Genomic DNA, 22,542 nt, shown 5'->3' with positions numbered 1-22,542 from the left:
CTGTACTGTAAGTGCCAAAAAGCTTTAAAATGTTTTTCTTTAAGCCAATTGATCAAGGAGAGTATGCTCTTTGATATGCTCTAGTGCTGTTTTTTTAGTTTTGAGAATTCATCACTTTTTGTCGAAACTGCACGCGCTTGAATAGTTCATTTACACTCTTCTCCCCGATCATTTTCACTATATGTAGTTATTCAAAAGAACTCTTCCATCATGACTCAGCATATTGTAATCCATTACATTCTTTCATCCTACAATAGAGAGGCATGAATATTGTATTATCGTATGTAAGAATGTTGCATGTTGACGGCGTAAGTCCGCAATCACATATCTTATTTGCGGTGTCCGAAAATCTCTGCCTCTTTGTTATTTTTTTACAGGAGAAAAAATTAAAATCATTCCTTGCAGTTTTGCAGAATTATCTTCGCACAGCAAAGGAAAATCATGGCAGTTTTAGAGAATTGCCGTTGAGAAGTTTTCCGTTTAAAAAATAAAGTATGACAGGAAGTCTGCGACGTCACAACCCAAGTTATGTAATTGCTGACTTACACCATCGTAGTCTTCTTAACAGGAAATACTTGGAACATGGAACATGCTGATTTAATTTTTAATGGGTTGGGAGAAGTAACATTGACACAAACTTTTAAGGTGCTTTTCTTTAATAAGTGTAACAATGCAAAATGTTCAGAAAATGTTACAGAAAATCATCCGGGATGACAAAATTTAAAAAAAGAAAGACAGAAAATATCTGTACAACATTTCAAATTTTTTGTTTTTAACAGAGTTTTTATAATACTAGGTCTTTGAACTCAGAATGACATTTTTCTCTTGAAGTTCATATTCTCTTGCAACTTCTGGAAATTGTGAATATATTTGAGAACTTTTAATACAGCCTCTTCATGGTTACCAAAAAAAGGAAATAAGACGGTAGATTAGGGTCCGTTTAGCAAAAATTTAGGGTTTACTGTACACTCAGGGTTAATTGAAATAAAAGAAAAAACAGGAATCATAATGCCTTTGAAGCTGTGCTTAGGCGCTTATCACCATTTTATCGAAATAAGATAGAACTAAACATCAAGCATGCAAGGTTGACTTTTTTGGCAAGATACTAAATGATATCAGGCCCACATTTTAAAACCCACAGCTAGAAGATAAATTCAGGAAACTTCATTACATAGAGTGCACAGGAACAATATAGGAACTAGGGGGAAAATCTGCAATCACAAACTGAATGTTTTTCAAAGAGAGCTTGAAAAAACTACCAACTTCGATGAGAAAAAATAAAAAATAAAATAAAATAGGTGGCCTACAGATAACTAAAAAAATAAATACTTAAAAAAATAATAAGATTTCTAAGAAAATAAAGAAAGTAAAATCGAAATTGTATACTTGAAAAACAAATCAATTACAGCAGACTCGGTGTAATTCATAGAGATAGCTCATGATGCAGAAATGAAACAAGAGGTTACATTCCTAAAATTTATCTACACTCATTTAATTTAACTAATTTTGGTAACAATATTTGGTCAATTTTAAAGGAGAAAAGTTTGATACTCAAAAATCTGAACATTAAGAAAACATAAAAGGATTAACTTTGTTTAACTCATTTAATAAGATTAGTAAAAGTTCAAAAGCTTCATCATTACATTTTTTTCATTTAAATGCAATTTTCATCACTGAAAATAAATTAATCAAACCCTAAGAAAACTGATCTGCTTGGATTTTACTATATATAAACTCAAAAATAAAGGATTTGGAGCTTCGCACTTGGATTGCCTTCCTATCTTTATGAAAACTTTTAAGGAACAATTTGTATGGAATCAGCTTAATTCTATACTTAGCAACTTCTTAGAGAAGTAAATGATGCTTTACATTTTGAAACGCATCAGTGTGTAACTTTTGATAATTGGTGACCCTTTTTAAATTTATTCTTTTGCACTTCTACAGTCAGGTGAACTTATTATCTAAGTGCTTTCACTATATAAATATGCCATCAAATTCTGTTATTACATAATAGTGAATCCTTAAATATCACAAGTCTTTCACAGTTTAGTAGAAATTTGAATGAGCACTTCTCTGAGAGGCTTTTCTGAGTCTCTCGGCAAAATATTAGCTAAATGAAATGGAAAGCAGGCAGTATATTTGTGTTTTGTTTTCTTATTTGGGATTTTACTAGGATATTAAAAGAGAAGCTGTTGATTAAAAAGCTTAAATCATGAGGAGAGAAGCGTTATATGAAATGATTTTTAAAAATCAGTAAAATAATTAATTAAAAGGAAGATACTATAAATCAAGTTTTGAAAGTACAATTTTACTCTCTATTGATGCATGAGAAAAAAATTACATCAGTTTCGATCAATTCAAAATCAGCAATTTTAAAAAATCGAACATTCTAATGACTGAGTCGATTAAAGTAAGTTGATGAATAGTGTAAGTAAATAAGGCCGGAGAGAGAGCTGGAAATTCTTTTTCTTGAAAGGAGACTTTCAGATCAGAAAAAAGTTACGCACTGACTGATGTGAGTGGTCAAATACTCGACATTTAGAGCTCATCATTGTCTCAGATCTGGCATTCTATATTAATCTTATTCAAAATAGTAACTGTATGAAACATTTGGGTTAATTTTAAGAAGAATACAGGAGAAAAAATATGATGATTTCAACTATATTCCTAGCTGATCTTGGCACTAACCTGAGATTTAGCTGTAACAGCTACAGGTATGATTGAGTCTGCCAGAAATTTGGTCGAATCAACCGTACCTCTGACTGATACAATCACAATTCTGGCTGGTGCCAAATTCAGCCAAGAATATAGTTAAAATAATCAACATTTTTTTCTGCAAAGAAATAATTCTTCTATCGGAGAGCATCAATATTAAAATCAATGGTGGATGTTTTAACAAGACAAATTGACTGAAAATAACTGAAAAAGACAGACGTATATGATATAGCCAGTCTGCTCATGAAAATCAAGTCTTAGCTCTAGGATAAATTTTCTGAAACAATCTGAAAATTCATGATGTCTAGTTGACAGATCGGACATATGCTTTGAATTAAAAAATCTGGATAATACAAGGCATCCGCGTGACAAGGGAAGATTTTTTTTTAAAAAAAAAACTTATACAAATAATCTGAAAGACATCCCTTGAAAACAGTAATCTTCGGGGAAAAAAAAAAAAATTCTTGCGGCTATCTCAGATTAAATCACAGTTGTTCGAAAAATCCTTCCATAACACAGCACAAACACTCATTACAATGATTAAATTTCTCAAGATCCCTTGACTCACCCTGAGACATGTATTGAACCTCAATGGTTTCATACGAGAATGGTTCAGGCTCTTCGATAAAATTACATTAATTTAATTTGGAGACTGAACTGTTTAAAATCCATTTTTTGTGAGCACTGAAACCTTAAAAGCTGCAAAATCCAAGTGCAGTGGGACTCTGGTCCCTAATAAGGTTTCAGAGGTCATATAAATTTGAAAATGAACAGTTTATTAAAATAAACCAAGATTTCATTCAGAGGGTTCTCATTTGAAAATAAATGAGTAGCTAGGAAATGAGATTTTACATAGAGAAAAAAAATTAATAAATACAGAAATATTCAACTTAAAGCATAAATAACAATTTTTTTTAAAGAAGAAGCACGAGAAAATTATAAAATCTCTGCCAAATATGTTTCCACTGAAACAGTTCTCAAAATACTTGGAGTGCGTGGACTGAATCTCTAGCCGAGAGCTAAATTATATTCAATCCTACAGCTTACTTGTACTCAGCAAGGAATTTCATGTGGAATTCTTTGAACTGGTTCAACATATTCTTCAGTTTTTCTGTTTGCGGAAGGATGGTGGTCCTGGGGAAAAAAAAATTAAAATGAATTAACCAGTTAAAACATCATTGAATAAAGCCATAACGGATAGAAAGAATCTACACAGGCCCTTCATTGGGGCTCCTTTTCATCCAAAGTGTTACAAATAATTCAATCATATAGTTTGCTAACATGTAATCTCCTCGCTTTTTTAAAGTAAATGCCTTTCCTTAACAGAAGAGTGTGATTTTACGCTCTGATAGCATGTTTTTTGTTGAAAATAGGAGCTAGAAATGATAGATGCTAACAGACTGCAGTTAAAAAAGCAGTTTTTACTTAAAATGAGTTGGCATTTCATGGAACTGTATTATTCAATTTTCGGTCAACTTTACTCATTGAATCGAGTTAGTGACTTCAGCGACTTGTAGATTTAAAAAAAGCAAGTTGCCTCCACCCCCCCTTCTTTTTTTTGGTGGGCTTTTGTGGATTGGCCCTTATGGCATAAAAGGCTTAAAAAAGGCCTTTCTATCTCCTACCACATTCATTGCTGTTCCTCACATCACTTTATTGTAGACCCTTTGCTCGTTATACAACCTCAGTTTTATTATACGTTATTAGTATAGATTATTTATCTTCATCTTGATCTCATTATTTTGAGCCACAATAACCTGAGAAATAATCCTTGACATGAGGTGCAATTTCCCTTTGAGAGCTCAGAAGAAGACTAAAAGATTTTGCTACTTGGTAACATCAGCCTATTTACATAAATGTTTATTTTACCAATCAGATGGTAGTTGTGGAAAGTATTTAAACAGAATCGAATTGAACTGTTAAATTCTGTACCTTCACTTCTCAAACTTTAAATTAGAATATGAAGATTTATTTCCTTGGAGATTGGGCTTGGATCAGGACCGTAAAACTCAATGTTAAAAATAAAATGATAATCGCGTCAGAGTCATTAGAGGCTCTTTGTGTTAGCAAACTTGAGTGTTGAAATTGTTCTCAAGTTACAATATATCATGGTAAATTTACTGATGACCGTATTGCAAGGCTATAAAGAACCTTACGATAAGCCTATGGCCCTTAAATTCCTAAATATTTAATTAAAAAGTAATGACAATATTCATAATCTTGAGAAAGGAGCCAATCTATATTGGACTTGCATGAATTTCGCGTCATTCTTGTGCAATTTTTGAGGTAGGAAAAGCTTACCTAAAATGATAGGTTCCAGGTTTTTGGCCAAATCCGGCACCAGGTACGATACAAATGCCTGTATTTTCTAACAGTTGAAAAGCATAAAAGACAGATGGGCACTGGCCAAGAGAGGCAGCCTTTGCTATTGCTTTAGGGGGCAGCTCCATCTAGTGGTTGGAACCAAAACATACATTTTGATTAGGAGAAAAAATAAGCAACATCATGGTTTAAATGTTTGTTATCACTCATACTCATCAACTGTATAAAGGGCCCTAAAAGTGTTGAAACCAGACCTTATAGGAACAAACAATAAAGCTACAGAAATGCAGGCTGTGTAAGCTTCAAGATCACTTCTTCTTTCGGCTAAAAAATCGGCAAAGAAACCTTAAAATTCTAGGACTACACTCAAGTGACTGCAATAATCCTGGAGGATACAAGAGTGCCATCTGAATACCGTGATCACTTGCGAGTTTTTTTAAAATTGGCTGCATTAAGCAAGACTTGACGACACTGGCAGGATTCTACAAAAGACTGTAAGAGCTCTGAAAAAACCATGATTACCCAAAAAAGCACCTCGAGCACCCAAAAAAATGTAAAAGATCCCTGAAAGTCACAAGCACCTACTAGAAACCATCAAATTAGGTACCCGCCAAATTATGAAAACCCACCAAAATAAATTCAGAAATTCTGAATCAAAATTTTAAAATCAAACTGAAGTTGAATCGGCTGTACAGTTCGAACTTTTGGAAGGCTCACACAGCCCTGGATACCGTTAAATTAATTCACACTGCTTGAATTAAATTCCTATAGATGTTGGTTTTAAACTGATCAGTCAGTGAAATTAGAAAAGTTGAGGAAGTTTGCCACTCAACAGTTTGCATGTGATAGGTGTGATTGATAATTAGTCAGATAAATCAATGGACATTGTAAAGGAGCTAATGACACCAAGACCTTGAAGAATTTATAATGTAAAAATCTGTTAGCAACTTTTTTTATCTCACATTACAAATGAGAGAGAAAAATAAACCCAAAGACTGCAAGCTTCATATGTCGCTGGTGTTAAACTGTAATTCAAGCAAAAAAAGGTCATGAAGGAGGTAAAGAGCATACCTTTGGAAAAGCATACATAGCACCTTGGACTGGCTGACATGACATGCCTTCAATACTGTTGAAAGTGTCTGCTACTAATTTTGCTCTTTCCTTCAGAGAATTCAGGATCTGATCTTTTTCTTGCTTGTAATGTTTGTAGGATGGTTCACCTTCCCTTGGTGGGTTCACAACGCAATCCATTGTTGTCTGAAAAAGAAGCAAAGGAAAAAGGTAAAGACGTTATTAGTGGCAACATCATCATAGAGATTCTCCATTATATCGAATGGGATCCAAACAATAACATTGACGTAACCTCTTTCAATGCTACCAATGCGAATAAATCGATAAATATTGCTTTTCTGTGACGTGACACTAATAGCGTCTGTAACTAGATTTTTAAATTGGGCTGAGTTGAATCATTTTTAAAGAGCAAAGTATTTTGATTGAGCAAACATGATCAAGGGCTGCTCGTAACTGTTGCTACTTTTCTCTCTCTTTCCCATTCTCATAGCCTTACATTACAAAGCACTTTATATATCTAATTAGGTAAGAGAGTTAGACATTCTAGGTATAAATGAAATAAGAGTCCAACAGCTTTAGCTTAGCTTACATATCTTTGAACAAACGAAATTTATCCTTGACAAGTCTACAAAAATGTGCCCTATCAAAACTTGCTGAATGTGATGAATGATGTTGCAAAAATTTACTTTTCAAGTGAGCTAATAGGTTTCAGGTGTATTCTGAAGATGATGCGACTTCCGATGATTTTCTTACTCAATTTGAGTTCACAATAATCACATAAATATCTCTCCTTTACGATGATATTAAGATAAAAATTATGTATCAGAGTAAATGCAATGTAGATGTAGATGGTACCTTCAGATATACAGGAGTTATCTTTGGCAAGTACGAGTATTATAGGAAGCAAATTTAGAATCCGGACTTTTATTCAAGAAAATTGTCCACTACCGGGCATAAAAAAATCAAAGCTATTGGTTACATTTTCCACGCCATTTTACAAGAATCTTCAAAAATTAAATTCGCACCGTGACTCGGTCTTAAGAAAGTCCTGCATTTTGACAGATTTCGCTGGTAACTTACTTGGCCAAGGGTCGTTGGACATAGCATAGCGGAGATTGACTTCAGAAGCATAGCTTTGACATCAGGATCAAGATTGATAACTTCTGTGTATCCACCTCGTATACCACACTCACCCATGTAACCTAAAGAACATATTCAAAAGATAATTAGTATTTGCATTTCATGGAAATTGATTACGAAGAAAAAGTAAAAATCTGATGAACTTGGGATTTTATTGACAGAAGAGAGCATTTCCTGGATTTATTCTTTTTCAAAACATCAATATGTACCACCCACAGTGGTCTGTTTCACTTGCATCTTCTAGTGGCGTCTGATAGGTATGCAATTTCCGTGAGTTTCACAGATAACCCGCACCCTGATTTTTGAGCGCAGAAATGGGGAAAAATGTGTGGGTTATCCGCGGGCATTGATTGTTTTTTTTTAGCAGACATTATGAAATTTTGGCTCTCTAAGGTTGTCATGATTTGCAGAAAAATCAGGCCGTTCGAGAAAAAGGAAAAAAGGAAGAGATAAGAGAAAAAAGAAGAAAAAAACATGTACCTTTAGACACGGACAAAAAGGAAGCTAACTCCATTTTGCTGTAAGGCTCACCCATTTCAGTTAGCACCTTCTTGAATGAGAAGAATTTGCTTCCATCTGCATAGACATTGTCTTGATAAACCTGCAAGCAAGACGTACATATGTAACTAGGTAGTAAGAAAGAAACAAAATACCATGAAAGAGGAAAAATCAGGATGATGATTTAACTCTCTTATCCTTCCTTTGGAATCATTAAATATATATAACTAAAAAATTCCTTGTACCCGAGCAAGTTTAGTAGGATTGATTGGTTCATTTTTCAGACAGCTTAGGGACCTTGTGCTAAGCAAAAAGTTCACTCATGAGCACTAGAAGCTTTTGTAGCAAAAATTAATTGAAGTTCAAGTTTTTAATGTGTCAGCTCTTTTAAAACGTACGGTTTAATAGGAAAAATTAAGTGAATAAAAATTTTAGAAGATGAAAAATAAAGTATTAAAATTAAAAAGGAACCTACGAAAGTCTGAGCATTATGGGATCATGTATGACACAAATTCAAAGCAAAATGAGAGGAATGAAGTTAATTCTATGAGTAAATTGAATCAAATTTTCCATTTCCATGCAGATATTTAATCTGTGACTTATTAAAGCTCAAAAACATTTAGAATTAAGTGAGTAAATTAGTCTAAATTTCACAATGTATTGACTTACTTCATCAGCAAAGATAAACAATTTTTCTTTGTGGGCAAACTTGATGATTGCTTCTATGTTTTCTCGCTTTAATACTTGCCCTGAAACAAATGAACATAAATCGAGTGATAAAAGGTAATATCATGGAAGGTCATGTAAAGGTAAGCTATCATGAATAAAAACAAATAAATAATGGGGAGGAATAGGAGATCTAAAGAGAAAGAAGCAGGAAAAACCTCCCCCATATGGAGAGTGTGATAAAATTAGAGAGGGATCGTGAGACTTCATTTAGTGGATGTCCCAGCTTACAGGACGTAAACTTAAACTCATTATCTAGTACTGACAGTAGTAACACTAAGCAATTAGAAATGGTGCTAGCTCAGTTACTACTGGGGCATTAATGTGGAGAGAGAGCTGGATGCAAACAACTTGAAGCAAAATCGACGTTAAATTTTAAAAATAACAGAAATCAATATAGGGACTAAGGACTGACCTGTAGGGTTTCCAGGGTTGATGATCACAATAGCTCTTGGGAAGCAGTATTTCTTTGCTTCTGAAATAGATCTCTCTAGCTCGGGAATATCCAAGCCCCAGTTTTTCTCCTCATTCAAAAAGTAACCAATTGGAGTCATACTGAATTCAGCCAATGAGGCTGTGTAGAGAGGGTACTGCGGAATGGGAATCAAAACTCCAGGAGGTTTGTTGTTGATGCTAGCGATGAGGAGTTTAAGCACAGCCTAAAATTAATAAGATCCATTTTCAATTAATTAACATTTGAGCTTTCTAACTACAACATAAATTTTTGCCTTAAATACATAATGGTATCATAAGAATAAAACATCTCACATTTATGTTGATTTTTTCTCTAGTCTTCTGACTCACAACAGGTTCACTTGAAGCAAAGTGGTGCCACTTTGGAAAACTGACCCCTCCCAAATCTGACATCCATTGCCAAGTCAAAATTCAAAATTTAATCTTTTTTTGACCTCCTTACTCGAGCTTTTCTTTTGGCATTTGAAAAAGATTCAGTTGTCTTTCAAAACTGAAATTTTTTAAATAAATAAATATTTATCTACCAATCCATTAGCGCTTTGTACTACGATCCAGTGACTGATACACTTGTATTTTAGATTTTGTTTTGATTGAAAATGCCAACGATTTTTGGCGAAACATATCGTCTTTGTTGTGTTGTTTTTTCAGCCTTGCTTCCCCAGATTTTTGAAAATTCATTATCCTAGCAATTTATTTACTTATTTATTTATCTATCTATCTATCTCATATTAAAACAAACAACATTTACCCATAATTTTGTGATTACTTAACATTTGTAGATAGCAGAAAAAAATATAAATCTAACCTTAATGCCATCAGAGGCACCAGCACAAAGAATGACATTTTGCCAATCAGCAGGTACACCATCTCGTCTTTCAATGTATTCTGCAACATGTCTACGAATAACTTCAATCCCAGGGGAATCTGTATAAGAACCTGTGAAAAAAAATTACTTCAGAATCACAAACTTTTCCAAAAGTTTTATAAAAACTAATGACCATAAAAATAAATTTATTTCAATTTTACCAGAAAAAACATTCCCAAACATGCCGTTGAGAAATTCATAGTGTTCACAGACAGTCTGAACACTTTCTTTTTGCTTGCAATCTGTAATTTATATACACAAAACATACTTTACTATTTAGCACTCTGCAGGAATAAATTATTGCATTACATAGAGCTCTCAGTCAAGCAGATGGTGGTAAAATTGGATCGCACTTTGCAAAAAGGAACAAAGAGCATTCCAATGTCGCTTAAAGTGGACACATTTTTTTATCTTGCAAACATAAACAGATCATCTAACCAAGTTTTATCTTTGCTGCCAACAAAGTTTAAATTCAAGATGAAAATTACCTTCGCAAATTTAATTTTATGCATGATTTCAGTAATTTTTTAAAAAGAATGTACCTAAGTTGCACAATCCTAGTAACATTGGAATGCTCTTGGTTCCTTTTTGCAAAATGCAATCCAATTATCATTCTGATGGAGTAGAATGAATTTAATTGATGCAAGCTGCCACTTTAAATGCTCAGGTGGGAAATACAAAAAATTTCCCCAGAATCCCAACTTATAAACTTGACGTGGAAGATTCGTAATGTTTTGCCACCTTAACTCTCAGTATTTAAATAATGTAATGAGGCTCTTACAGTCTCAGAATTAATATTTTGGTACTGAGTCTTCAGTAAACTTAATAGAACAAAAACAACAAAGCTCCCTTACAAAGAAAATTGTAAACTAAAAGATTAAAATTTTAAAAACATTAGTTGACAAGGAAATTCATGACTAACTTACCGACACTTCCACCTCGACAGCCGGCCAAGATAGCTCGAGCTCTAGATTTTACATCCTCAGGGTATTTAGGATCATCCAATAACTCTGGGAGAGTTACCAATGCTAGGACCTTAAAAAGATGACATACCATTGTCATTTCACACTTAAACTTTAAAAAAATGTGTTTTTTGCGGTGGTTTTGTAGATACCATTTATTCTTAATAAATTGAAAATTCACAACTTTTATACTGCCATGCTAAGAAAAACAACAGGAGGGCATTTGAATATTGCCAAATTTCCTCTCAGGATACTTATTTTTGAAGTAAATTATGAATTTTTAAAATCGATTGACCAAGGCCTGATTAGGAAATACACCTAATATTTAATTAAAATATTAAGAATGATACCCAATAAGGCCTATTTCAATGGATTTTAAACTTTAAACGATGCCCTTGTCAAACCATCTCCAATTCCACAAAGTTAGAATATATTAATCCCTTAAAAATATCAAATACTTCGTATCACATTACTAGAAAATTTTCAGACTGTATATTTGTTGTTCCTTGCTTCTAAGCTTTTTATTCTGATTGTAGTCATTTAGAGATAATTTACTAAATGCCGGTGATCAATGGAGCATTTTGAGGTGATCATCATATTTGTTTCAGTGAGAGGAACTTAATTGGTGATAATTTCCCACTTGGCAGGACTTCCAATTCAAGCATTCTCTGGATGGACATTAATGAGGCATTATTATGTCCTAAAAACATTCTACAACCTAAATTTTAGAAGAGAGATGGTGCCTGCCCTGGTTTTCTTTTTACTACTGTTCAAAATTAGTTATCCCCTGGGAATCCTCGACTCATGATTTAATCATAAGCACTCAGATCAGTAATTTTTTTCTGAGAAATAAGACCATTCTTATTTCTTTTAAAATTAATTATCCAAAGTTCAACCGTCTTTATTATTGCTGTGCTTTGCACAGAAATTAATCGGCAGACGCCTACTCAATTGCTTGTACTTTACTTATGTGCTAATCAGAGGAGGAGAGATAAGATAATGAAAAGGCACTCACTTGTCTAATAAATGTGATAGGAACTTGACCCATTGCATGGCAATCACCAATATTTGCTTTTAATACTTCTTTGAATGGTTTTTTGACACCCTGCAACAAAGATAAGAATGAATGTTAATGATAAGATAAATCATGGAAAAAACAGTTGAAAATTCTTGAATTGTAAAAAAAGTTCCTGTCGATCTTCAATATTTAAGTACCAAGATGCTACTTTGTAATTAGTAGAAAAATTATACAGGCTGACAAACAAGCTGGAGAAGAATTTGAGTGTTTCAAGCATCTGATCCACAATAATGTCTGTCATAGTTCCCGAAAAATTATCTAGATGGAGATATACATCCGCTTTTTTCTGGGAGAGGAATAAGATATTAATTTCGAAGGGAGTAAAATGTGAAAGTCCCTGTTCATTCAGCATGTAAAAAATTAAAGTGCTCACTACTAAAAATGCAATGGCAAGGGCTCAAAACACCCATCCCAAAATTTCAAAGGTGCTCTTAGCTGATGAAGGATTTCAGGGGTGCGCAGCCCCCCCCCCCCTCTCTCCGCCATTACCTAAAAAACGCTACTTACCTAAAAGAGGCCATTTCTGTTGTTTTTTGACATACCTGCCCACTGCTCCATTTACTTCCCCCTTTGAGAAATTTTTGACTGCTCCTTTAAAAATTTACTTGACTAACTGCAAATATTCAGTGAACTTTATGACCTGTCAAACGGTGCAGACAAAGATCTCCCGAATACTCAGTTAGAGAATAATAATCTACGGAGGATTTATACAAATGTCTTTATTCTTGGTATCAGGGATAGGTATTTCATTAAAAACAGAGCTTCTTTTCAAATCCTAAAAATTGAATGAGAGCAAAGTATGGGAAAGCTCAGCAATGATTTCATTTGCGTCAATACTTAAGTAAAATGGTAAATTGCGTGCAATTTTTGTCAGAGATTTTCCTCATGTTTCTGCTTTTGTGCGGATAGAATTGAGAACCCATAAATTTTATCTCCTGCTTGTCATACAAAGTTTACGATGCCATCTCCAAAGAATTGGTCAATTGGGTTTAAACGAGTAATGGTCTAAGAATCTTGCTTGCTTGAATCTTGACCATTCTTACGCATAGTAGACAGACTAGGTTTGTAGAAATTCAATTTTATGTTACATCAATTCGTTATGTATTCATATATTCATTATATTACATCAAGAAGAATGAATGCTCTCTTGACTCGCACAGCCACTTCATTTACTCATTCAGGTCATGATTGACAAATATGACCAAAATATCATTGAACGGAAAGCCTCCCAGGTGATTCCTAACCTCAAAATAATTGTCAAAGCATTGAAAGATGCAAACTTAAAATATCAATAAAAAAAAAAGTAGTTATGAAGTAAATCACTCAAAAAGGATTATTAGAGGAAGAAAAGTTGGAAACACGTCAACAGGGCATCTATTTAAACCTTGTTACTCTTGGCACTAAGAGTATAGCGTCTCCTTGGTTCTCAGTCTATTTGATATCTTATTGGATAAATCATAAAATTCGTAGCGCCTTCAACAATTTATGTATCAGCTTTTTGCTGTTAGAAATTGGTTCCTTGACTATTGATTGTCCAGTCCCACCGTGCCAGGATGGCTCTCAAACTAGATAAATTAATACAGTGTCTTGAAATGTATCAAAACAAATTCACTCCTAGTTGATGAAGTCCTTTGCAATTTGTTTACCATCCATGAAACTTTCGATGAATAATATAGGCAATAGGTACATAAAAGAGGAGAAATCGTCAACATTCTCAGCTGGCCATGATAGCTTTTTAGAGAGAATCAATAACCAAGGCATCTCTGTCATGAGCTTACTCGTTCTCTATTCTAGGGCACGGCGTACTTCAAAGCCATTAAATAGCAGAAACAGAGTTCTAAAGTTTAAAAATAATAGAATAGGGGGAGCCATGACCTATAAACAGAGATCTGTCAGATTAAGGAAAGTGAGAGTATGAAGTGTGATAAAAATGACAGTTCCTATTTGAATGGACGGGGTTATGACCTTTTATCTATAAATTACCGCTGTAAACAAAAAGAGCGAGTGATAAGGCTGGGATCCCTCAAAATTGACGAGAATTTCGACCAGCGCAAGATGACGAAACCGCTACTTGAGCGTGTTTCCGGCGATGTGAAAGAAAGCATTTTCGAACCTGTTCCAATTCCTTTTCGATTTCCGAGGCTCTGATGACGAGAGGACCTCGGACAGCATATTCCATCACTTTGACGGCAGGATTCATCGTATCCAGAGTCACACATTTTGGACAAGTGGAATAACTTTTCCCGTTCACTTCACTTTTCACCGACATTTTCGGCGATGTCACGCTCACGTCAACAACTCCACAGAAATGCGGGGCGCTCCCACATCGTTTGAGGAGCTGGCGCGTATCCTTGAGAGATCCTCGTATTAGCTGGACGGTCGTCATTTTGCCTATGTGCGCTATCACTCAACTATCAAAATTTACACTTGACAACGCGCCCTTATCACACAGAAAGTAAACAAACACTCGCTTGGAGCAGAACCCGCGATTTACGGCTTCGGGAAGGAGATTTTCGGAGAGGATTCGAAGGGACGAGCACCGAGACGATGTTCCGAGCGCGAACTGCGGTGGCTCGACGCGAAATGACCACACAATGCCACCCGAGAAAGATGAATCCGTGCCAAATCGCAAAGGTCGTAGCAAACAGGCTATTTGCACTTTATAACGACGATTAAAAAATCAGTTTGATAACAGCGAATTGCATAGGCGAGACCGTTGTGAGCACTCAAATTTCGAAACACCCACGGTTTAGCCTCACTGACGGAGGGAGCCTTATCAGCACGGGGAAAAAAGCTGAAAGAAGTTAACTGATAAGAGATCTTGAAATCAGCTGATAAGGAGGTCGTGAGTTTAGTCTAGGAGGTCACATCGAGTGGACACTGGCTCGGCTAGAGAACGAGACGAAACAGGTTTATGTGACGACTGCAGTTCAAAAAACTCAATGGAATCCTCGCTGAAGTGTACCAGATCGCGTTTATTAGCGCTGTTTAAAAGAATCAACACCATCGGACTTGAACGAGGTAACGGTAAATAAACAAACGCGAATCAACCCAAACAATCGAAGAAAACGTCAAACATGAGGGTAAATGAATCATACATACTTCGGAAACATTTCCAACACGCAAAGCTTAGAATGAAGTCCACTCAAATCTCTCATGTTTCTCAGAAGTCCAATTTGTTTTCTGATGAGCGAGTAACAAAATAAAGGCGATCAGAGATGGGTGGCTGTTATCAATAAAATCTATGTTGATAGTGATAGGAAGGAGAATGTAGTTCAAGGTCACTGACAATTTTGCAGCGAATTGTTGAATTTGTAATGTTATGTTGGTGGTACTGCACTTCCCGTTTGACCCAATTCACCTATGCAATGATGCCAGGCTGCAGAATAAACCATTAAAAACAAATGATGTAACGCATAGCAGACAGTACAAACTTACAAGGCAATAGCAAGGCTCGCAATGTTTACGAATGCGCTGGCTTGATTTTCTCAATCGTTTTTTTCAGCGTGAATAAAATGTAAATCACTCATGTGAGTTTTGGCTCTCATTTTAAGCGAACACTGGCATCTGCCGATGACCCATGCCCCTCCCAGATTAGCTATTTTCCTAGTCAACGAAGCAGACAAGACTTTTAAAAATAAAATTCGGATATCAAGAGTTCATCAATTTCCTGGGTCAAAATTGAACTTTTTTATCTTCTTGTAACATTTTCCCTATCCTTATATTCCTTTCTCCCAAAACAGCCTAATAAAGTTTCAGAGAAAAAAAAATTTCTCCAAGTATTTGCATTATTCCTTCTGACTTTTGTGTTTTCCCTATTTTCTTCCCCCCCCCCCCCATTTTTGTAGCAACATGTATGAATCAAATCTTACTTGGTGCGATAAAATCACGAGGAGGCTGTCCGCCCCTGACCGCTTTGCGGCCCAACCCCTTAAAGCGCTTCGCGGCCCTCGGCGTTGTATACGTTACCTGTCACTATTAGGAGTCTATCATCTCTCCACCTCTCTATATAATAGAGTATGATAGGTATGATAAGATTATGCACAGCGCATATCACCCGAGACACGAAGTGCTTCGGGGGGTTGGACCGCGATGCGGTCAGGTACTTGACGGCTCTTTTAAACGCTCTAGGTACTTACTTCCCCTTCCATTTAAAGTTTGAATCACCCTGTATTTTTCAGTTTCCGATGAGCGAGAGCGTATTTTTCCCGAGGTCGCCAAATGCCTATTCATCGACACATCGATCTTGTTTAAGAGGTCAATCAGCAGAAAAGTATTTCGATGGCTCAATCTCTTATCAAAGAGCGTTACAGTGAAGTAATCTTCTCCGAAAATGCACACAATACATGGCTCATCTTTTTCAATCGCACAAAATTTCGACGAACATGTCGTCGCCGCGTTCCGTAATTTAGCAAGGACGCTGATGGGTCGCCATACGAAATGTTTTTAAAAAATCATCTCTTATTTATCTAACATTGAGTTATACGTATGTTTTCTCCTATTACTATATTCCTTTCTCCCAAAACAACCCAATAGAGTTTCAGAAAAAAGACTATTCAATTTGTTTTCACGTATTTTGTATTTTTTCTTCTAACCTCTGCGTTTTTCCTCTTTTCTCCCCCTCTCCCTTTTCCAAGATTTCTCCCGCCCAAACTCCCCATTGAGTTTTATTTTTCTACGTGGTATTTGGAGATATATGCTCATTATTATAATTTTTTGAGTAGAGCGACATCAGTTACTTCCGCGCGAAATCGTCAGGTAACAGAGAACAGGACCGGATTTAGGGGGTGGCCACATGGGCCGCGGCCCATGACGGCAAATTTAGGGAGCGGCAAATTTTGCAATTTTTTTAAATGTAGCTATAAAGAAAAATCGGATTTAGAAAAAAAAAATACAAACGAGAAAAGATGACAAAATCTCTCATTTCCTGAGAGTATATCTCTAATTTTGTCATCTCTCTATGATACAATATACAGCACCTTTAATTAGTCGAATTAAGACTAAGAGAGAAACCGAACACGGAATTTGGCCTGGAACGGCGCGGCGCAGAGAGCAATGATGACGAGAACTTGAGATGATAAGGAGAAACCCTCGGCGCGGCGCGGCGGTCGGCATGTAACACATATTAGCGCCTTCAAGTCTGCACGAATACTTCACGCATTGCGTCAAAGACAGTGCGGTCGCTGCGGTCAGCAGCGGGCGGCGTGAAACGCATGGCGCCTACAAGACTGCATGAGTACTTCACTCATTGCGTCAAACACAGTGCGTGCAGCAGCGGTCGGCGTGAAACGCGTACCGCACACAAGAACAAACTGTAGGAATACTTCACGCATTGTGCCAAACACAGTGAGGTCAGCGCGGCGCGGCGGCGGAATTTAAACTTATTAAACCACATTTATGTTTGTTCTTTCATAATTTTTTGGTTCATTTCATATAAATGGAAGGCCTTGTCCACACAGAGATAGGTTTACGGAAGTTAACTCTCGCGCCGAGTTCCGTGAACTTTTGCTAGTAATGTTGACAGGGCTTTCGCAAAAAAAAGTGTCCAACACGAGTAAACGCGTCTTATGCAACCCTCCCCCTCCGGTATGCTCACTTGATGGTTTTTATTGATGTTTCAAAACGAATGAGAAGGGGGCGGCAAAATACAGGCGGCCCAAGGGCGGCAAGTAGGCAAATCCGGCCCTGACAGAGAACGCACGTCAATTTTTGCAATGGTAAAAAGAAGGAAAATACCTACACTGCCGTACACTTCGCGATGATGATCGGTCGCTCTCAAAAGAAATAAATCATGAAAAAAAGTCTGCAACGTCGCAAACCTAGAAGTGTGTTTTCTAAACATCCACATTTTTGGTACCTATTATTATCAAGCAGGTTTCCCAGAGGTGAGTACAATAAATGTTTTCTTAGTCTTTCTTTTGATCAAGACGTTATTTTAAGTAACACGATTTTCAGTTCAACACTCATTTCGTAATTTTTCATGCATCACCCCCTTCGGAATTATAATCATCCGAGAATAACCCGTAAAAATTCCTGCGTGCCACTCAGTTAACAAAGAAAACACATTACCAACAAAATAACGCAATGTAAACCAATTGAGATGCCTTTCCGAAAGATAAACCCGGCATTTGAATAATGCGCATTGCGCGGAGCGTAAAGCAATGGTTAAAGAATATGCGAAGTTAGGTTCGGACCTAAGATGCGACTATTTAAACTCCGCGGTGTGCCTGGTTGCATACGCTCAATTTTGCGGGCGAAATCTGAAAGCTGCTCACGGCTCTCGCGATAGGGTACGGGCGCAACTAGTGTTTTCCTTGAGCGTGACGTCTGTTGCGGTCAACTATTTGGACACTATTGACAAACTGAGATTTTTTCTGAAAGACAAACTCGGCGTTTGAATAATGCACTAAACGCAAAGCGATTGAGGAATACACCTCACCTACGAAGTGGAGTTTAGACACAACATGCAGCATGCAGCTACTTGAACTCCTCGGTGGCCCGCATTGCATTTGCTTGAGGAAAACACTGATCCCACCTGAACCTATCGCGAGAGCCGTACATCGCGAGCGAGCATAGTCCGTTGGCAGATCTCAAATTTCGCCCGCAAAATCCAGAGTATGCAACCCAGCCCACCGCGGAGTTCAAATAGTTGCATGTTGGGTCCGAACCCAACTTTGTCAATTCTTCCTTTGATCTTAGCGTTGTTTTGAGTTGAAAGAGCGTTCCGCGGTTTCCTATGATGTTAAGAAAAAAGGCTCAGATTTTACCGAAATGCTACCTATGAACATTCTTAGTTCTTTTACCTGAACCGCAAACTGATAGATGGGCACGTGAGATAAAGCAAATGCAATCTTGCAATGCGAGTGTAGGACTTAAATGAAACATATGAATTAGGCGGTAGTTTCAGATTCACTACCGTACTCTATACGTTTCATACTTTAAATAAAGCACATTCTATACGTGAAGGGCACTGAGTGAGGAGAGTTTTAGAGGCAGAATAGAAAAACATATGTGAGGTAAAATTTAACAATCTAGCGATAGTGATTTCAATTCTTTCCAATTCTTTTTAAGAAAAATGAAATGTAATGGATTTTACCCTTGAAAATTTTGTTTGTAGTTCAGCTTCTTGCTGTCAATTTTCCTTCATTTTAGAGGGTAGGCAATATGCGCTCTTTAGAGTTTGACTTGGTTATTGGTCTTCTTTAAACGTAAACGTGTTACCGGTGCTTTTACACCTACTACTACAATAAGTGCAGCTATAGCCATGCAATGTAACCCATCGACTCCTACATTCGGCGCTGTTTTGGCTATCTGGCAACTCTCGTTTTGCGATCGACGAGGCGATATATTCATTGTTTTGTTTTTTCTTTCCCTCTTTTTTTTAATTTCTATTTTTTCAGGATGATGATGGAACAAGCGGAAAGGACAATTAGTGGATACAGCAGTGCACTTATTCTCGACATCCAGGATCTACTCGCTACAAAATTTAGTGAAAAAATATCCCGCGGGAAGCAATAAATAGATATAGACACTCGTACGATGTTGTCCCAGTCCCTTTGGCTTCCCTGCTGCATAGTTTGCATAAGTAAATGAACTCAAGTTCATGACTCATAATAAACATCCGCGAGTTATTATTAGCCTTCCCCATTTTAGCTCTGTGCCGATAGATTATCGCCACATCCATTTATTAGATGGATGCATTATTTTTTTTTACTTAATTATGAAAATAAAACGTCTCTACCTCCGTAAGTAATATACTTTGAATGGGCTAATGAATTGAACTACATCATGGGGTTGTAAAGTTTCAGGCAGTATATGAATTTATGCGAATGCTGCGTAGCCTTGTGGGCGTCATTAATTATATTCCCCATTAAAAAGAGGAAAACATTATCTTTTTAATATATTTTTTTGCGTAATCGTTCGAGTCCAAATCTGCCTGCTAAGGAGAAACGCCGTATGAGCTTTTAGACGTTGCCACATGTCCTTTCATAAATAACCAGTTTACCGAGAAAATTGTGGATAATTTTCTTCAAATTATTTGGACGATTTTGTCTGCAATTTAATGAAAGATGTCTGCAAATTTCAAGGAAAATATGCATACATTTCCTCAGAAATACATGTTTTATTCGGGGAAATTTGGCAACTCTCGAATGTTCATACGGCGTTCCTCCTCAGCGAGGTAGAGATAGCAAAACATTTTTTGCGAGCTATGTAGTGTTTTCCAATTGAAGGCTGTATAAAGAGAGATAAAGCTCGCGGCTTAACAAGATCGCAGGGCAAACTGTGCGAGCAGGCTGTACGAGCACCCTGCCACTCAATACCCATTTTTGCTGCCTATAACATTCATAGATGTTTAAAGGATGACAATTTTTTGAGCGTTTGATCATTGTGTAAAGTTTGATCAAAATCGAAGACGTTTTTTGAAAATCAGTTACAACATTGCCTCAATCCGTTAATGTTCTTCAGGGATTCAGTTTGAATCTACACTTTTTCGAGTAGGTATTTATCTCGGAGCTGAAACAAAAATTTCAGCCATTGAGAGGCTCGTTGATACATACCTATTAAGTAAGCGATAGTGGAAAACAAATTACGTAAAAAAAAGTATCATCTTATTTTAATTATTAAGATCTTATTATTATGATAGGCCGTCAATATTGAAATTTAAAGCTCATTTCTCTGATGAGTTTTTTGTTTTTTTGTTTTTTTTGTTTTTGCTGATGTAAATGAAACAAACTAACGAACAAAAACGCAATTAGCAAGCAGAGGATCGAAACTACTTCCATTTTAATTCAGTGATCATTTATCCTCTTAATGGACCACTAGACAAGGTACGAATTTAAGCAATCTGATATATGTTTCTTAACCAGAATTTCACGTAGAACACGATTCAAACTACGAAAATTACCGAAATCAACTTCTAACGAAGATATTAACGTTTTTATTTCGCACTGATTACGAGGAATTTGAACTGCCCGCTCACAAGAAACTCAAAGCTCTACGTGAGTCAAATCGCGCACTACAACGGTTTCAGCAAGCTTCTCAATCGAGCAATGTTCATTTTCCACCATGTGTTGTTCAAACTATTGGTAATTTGCTATAGCTGAGCCAAAGTGTCAAGATTGAAGTTGAAGATTTTTACATCGCAGAGACTGTCATGATAAACATTTAGCGCGCGATGTGAATCACGTAGAGCATTGAGTTTTCATGAGCGGGTGGTTTGAATTCACGCATCAAGAATCATTAAATATCTTTGTCAGGAGTTGATTTTGGTAATTTTCGTTGTGCGTATCGTGTTCCACGTGAAATTTTGGTTGAGAAACATGTATCAGAATGCTGAAATTCGTACCTTGTCTAGTTGTTCATTGTTCGCAAATGGACTGCACCAAAAGGAACTGCTATTTTTGGCTCATCCATAAAATCACCTATCTGCACCGGGAAACTATAGTGGCACATATCGATAGCTTAAGTGCGAGACTAAGTATCTCCGTTTGCGACATTGTAGACTTCCAGTCATACTTTATTTTTCCCTTGGAAAACTAGTCTAAGTAAGTTGTTGAAAAATTCCTTGAATTTTCTTCTCTGTTAGTAGAATATTTTGAATCAGTTTCAAGCTATGAAATCGACTTGTTCCTCTTCCAAAAAATAAATCAGGAACGAAGATTTTGACACACCGCAATGGAGATACGTGGTGTCGCACTTTAGCCATCGATATGCTGTTTCTAAAATAAGCCAGAAACTGTGGTTCCTAATTGCAAAATGCAGTCCATTTCTCTCCTCAGTTTATGTGGAATTTCCCCCTCCTTCCAAGAGATTGCGTTCATCCCGCTGCAAGAGGGCTGATTTATGTAACACATATGCAGGTACTCACTTCGCGTAACATCATAATTCGATGAACGGCACGGTATCTGATGGGAGATCCGCTTGGGTTTTGGTTGCGCCTTACGTAAGCGAGAAATACCCTCGGTGGCTGTCGTACAGTTAACTGTTTCTCGATGTATTGAAAATTTTCGCCACCTGAAACACCGAATAATTAGTCTACAGACCAATCAAGGAACGGTCATAGGAAAAAAATGAACCTTTAGGCCTCAAAATAAATTCGAAAATAATGTTTATAATTTTTAACTTCGCTAGTTCCGAGTTTCAAAGAGTCGCTATTATAATTATCAATTGAAAACAGTACTTTTGAAAGTATATCGTAAAGTTTCGAAAAACACTTTTTGGAGTGAATGCCTCTTAGTGATTGATCTACAGACTAACATTTCAATATTTTCAAAATAATCCTCCAAACAGTTGAAATTTGAAGTCCATTGATTATGCCTAGAGTGCATTGCGCCAAAACTGCGAGGATTCACTTCAATCTATAGTGAGCGATTGGTGCTGATCCAATTTCGACTGATTTACTCAAAACTGTCATGAAATTATTAGGTTTTTGACGCTCTCTGCGATTGTTCAGATGAAGATGTTTTTCTCTCGGTCCTTGCAAAACCGGAGAGCTCGCACGTGCGTAGGTACTAAAATCAATGCGAGGGCCATCGATTCGAGGCAGTGTCAATAGGTTGATACTTCGACCCCTACTGCGGTCCCGTTCGATACTACTTCGGGGTTCAAAGGGATGGGTCGAAGTCGTGCAGACCAATGTCCAATTCCCAATCCGCCTTCATGTCGGATAGCATTCTCAATTATGACATAGA

At 36.6% G+C, this 22,542-nt stretch overlaps 1 protein-coding gene across 1 annotated transcript; it reads right to left on the bottom strand.

Annotated features, from left to right (window-relative positions):
- Nucleotides 1-638: 638 nt before the first annotated feature.
- LOC109043435 (alanine aminotransferase 1) lies at nt 639-14,851 on the bottom strand. The gene is made up of 11 exons (XM_019060632.2): nt 13,965-14,851; nt 11,789-11,878; nt 10,738-10,846; nt 9,752-9,882; nt 8,888-9,131; nt 8,416-8,495; nt 7,729-7,849; nt 7,189-7,310; nt 6,109-6,294; nt 5,017-5,165; nt 639-3,849 (listed from the first exon to the last, which is right to left on the bottom strand). Exons 1-11 carry the CDS (start codon nt 14,235-14,237, stop codon nt 3,759-3,761), a joined length of 1,596 nt encoding a protein of 531 aa, XP_018916177.2. The 5' UTR covers nt 14,238-14,851; the 3' UTR covers nt 639-3,758.
- Nucleotides 14,852-22,542: the final 7,691 nt, after the last annotated feature.

The sequence above is a fragment of the Bemisia tabaci genome, chromosome 3 (assembly GCF_918797505.1).
Source record: "Bemisia tabaci chromosome 3, PGI_BMITA_v3".
NCBI lineage: Eukaryota > Metazoa > Arthropoda > Insecta > Hemiptera > Aleyrodidae > Bemisia > Bemisia tabaci.
This window is presented reverse-complemented; position numbering and strand designations above follow the sequence as displayed.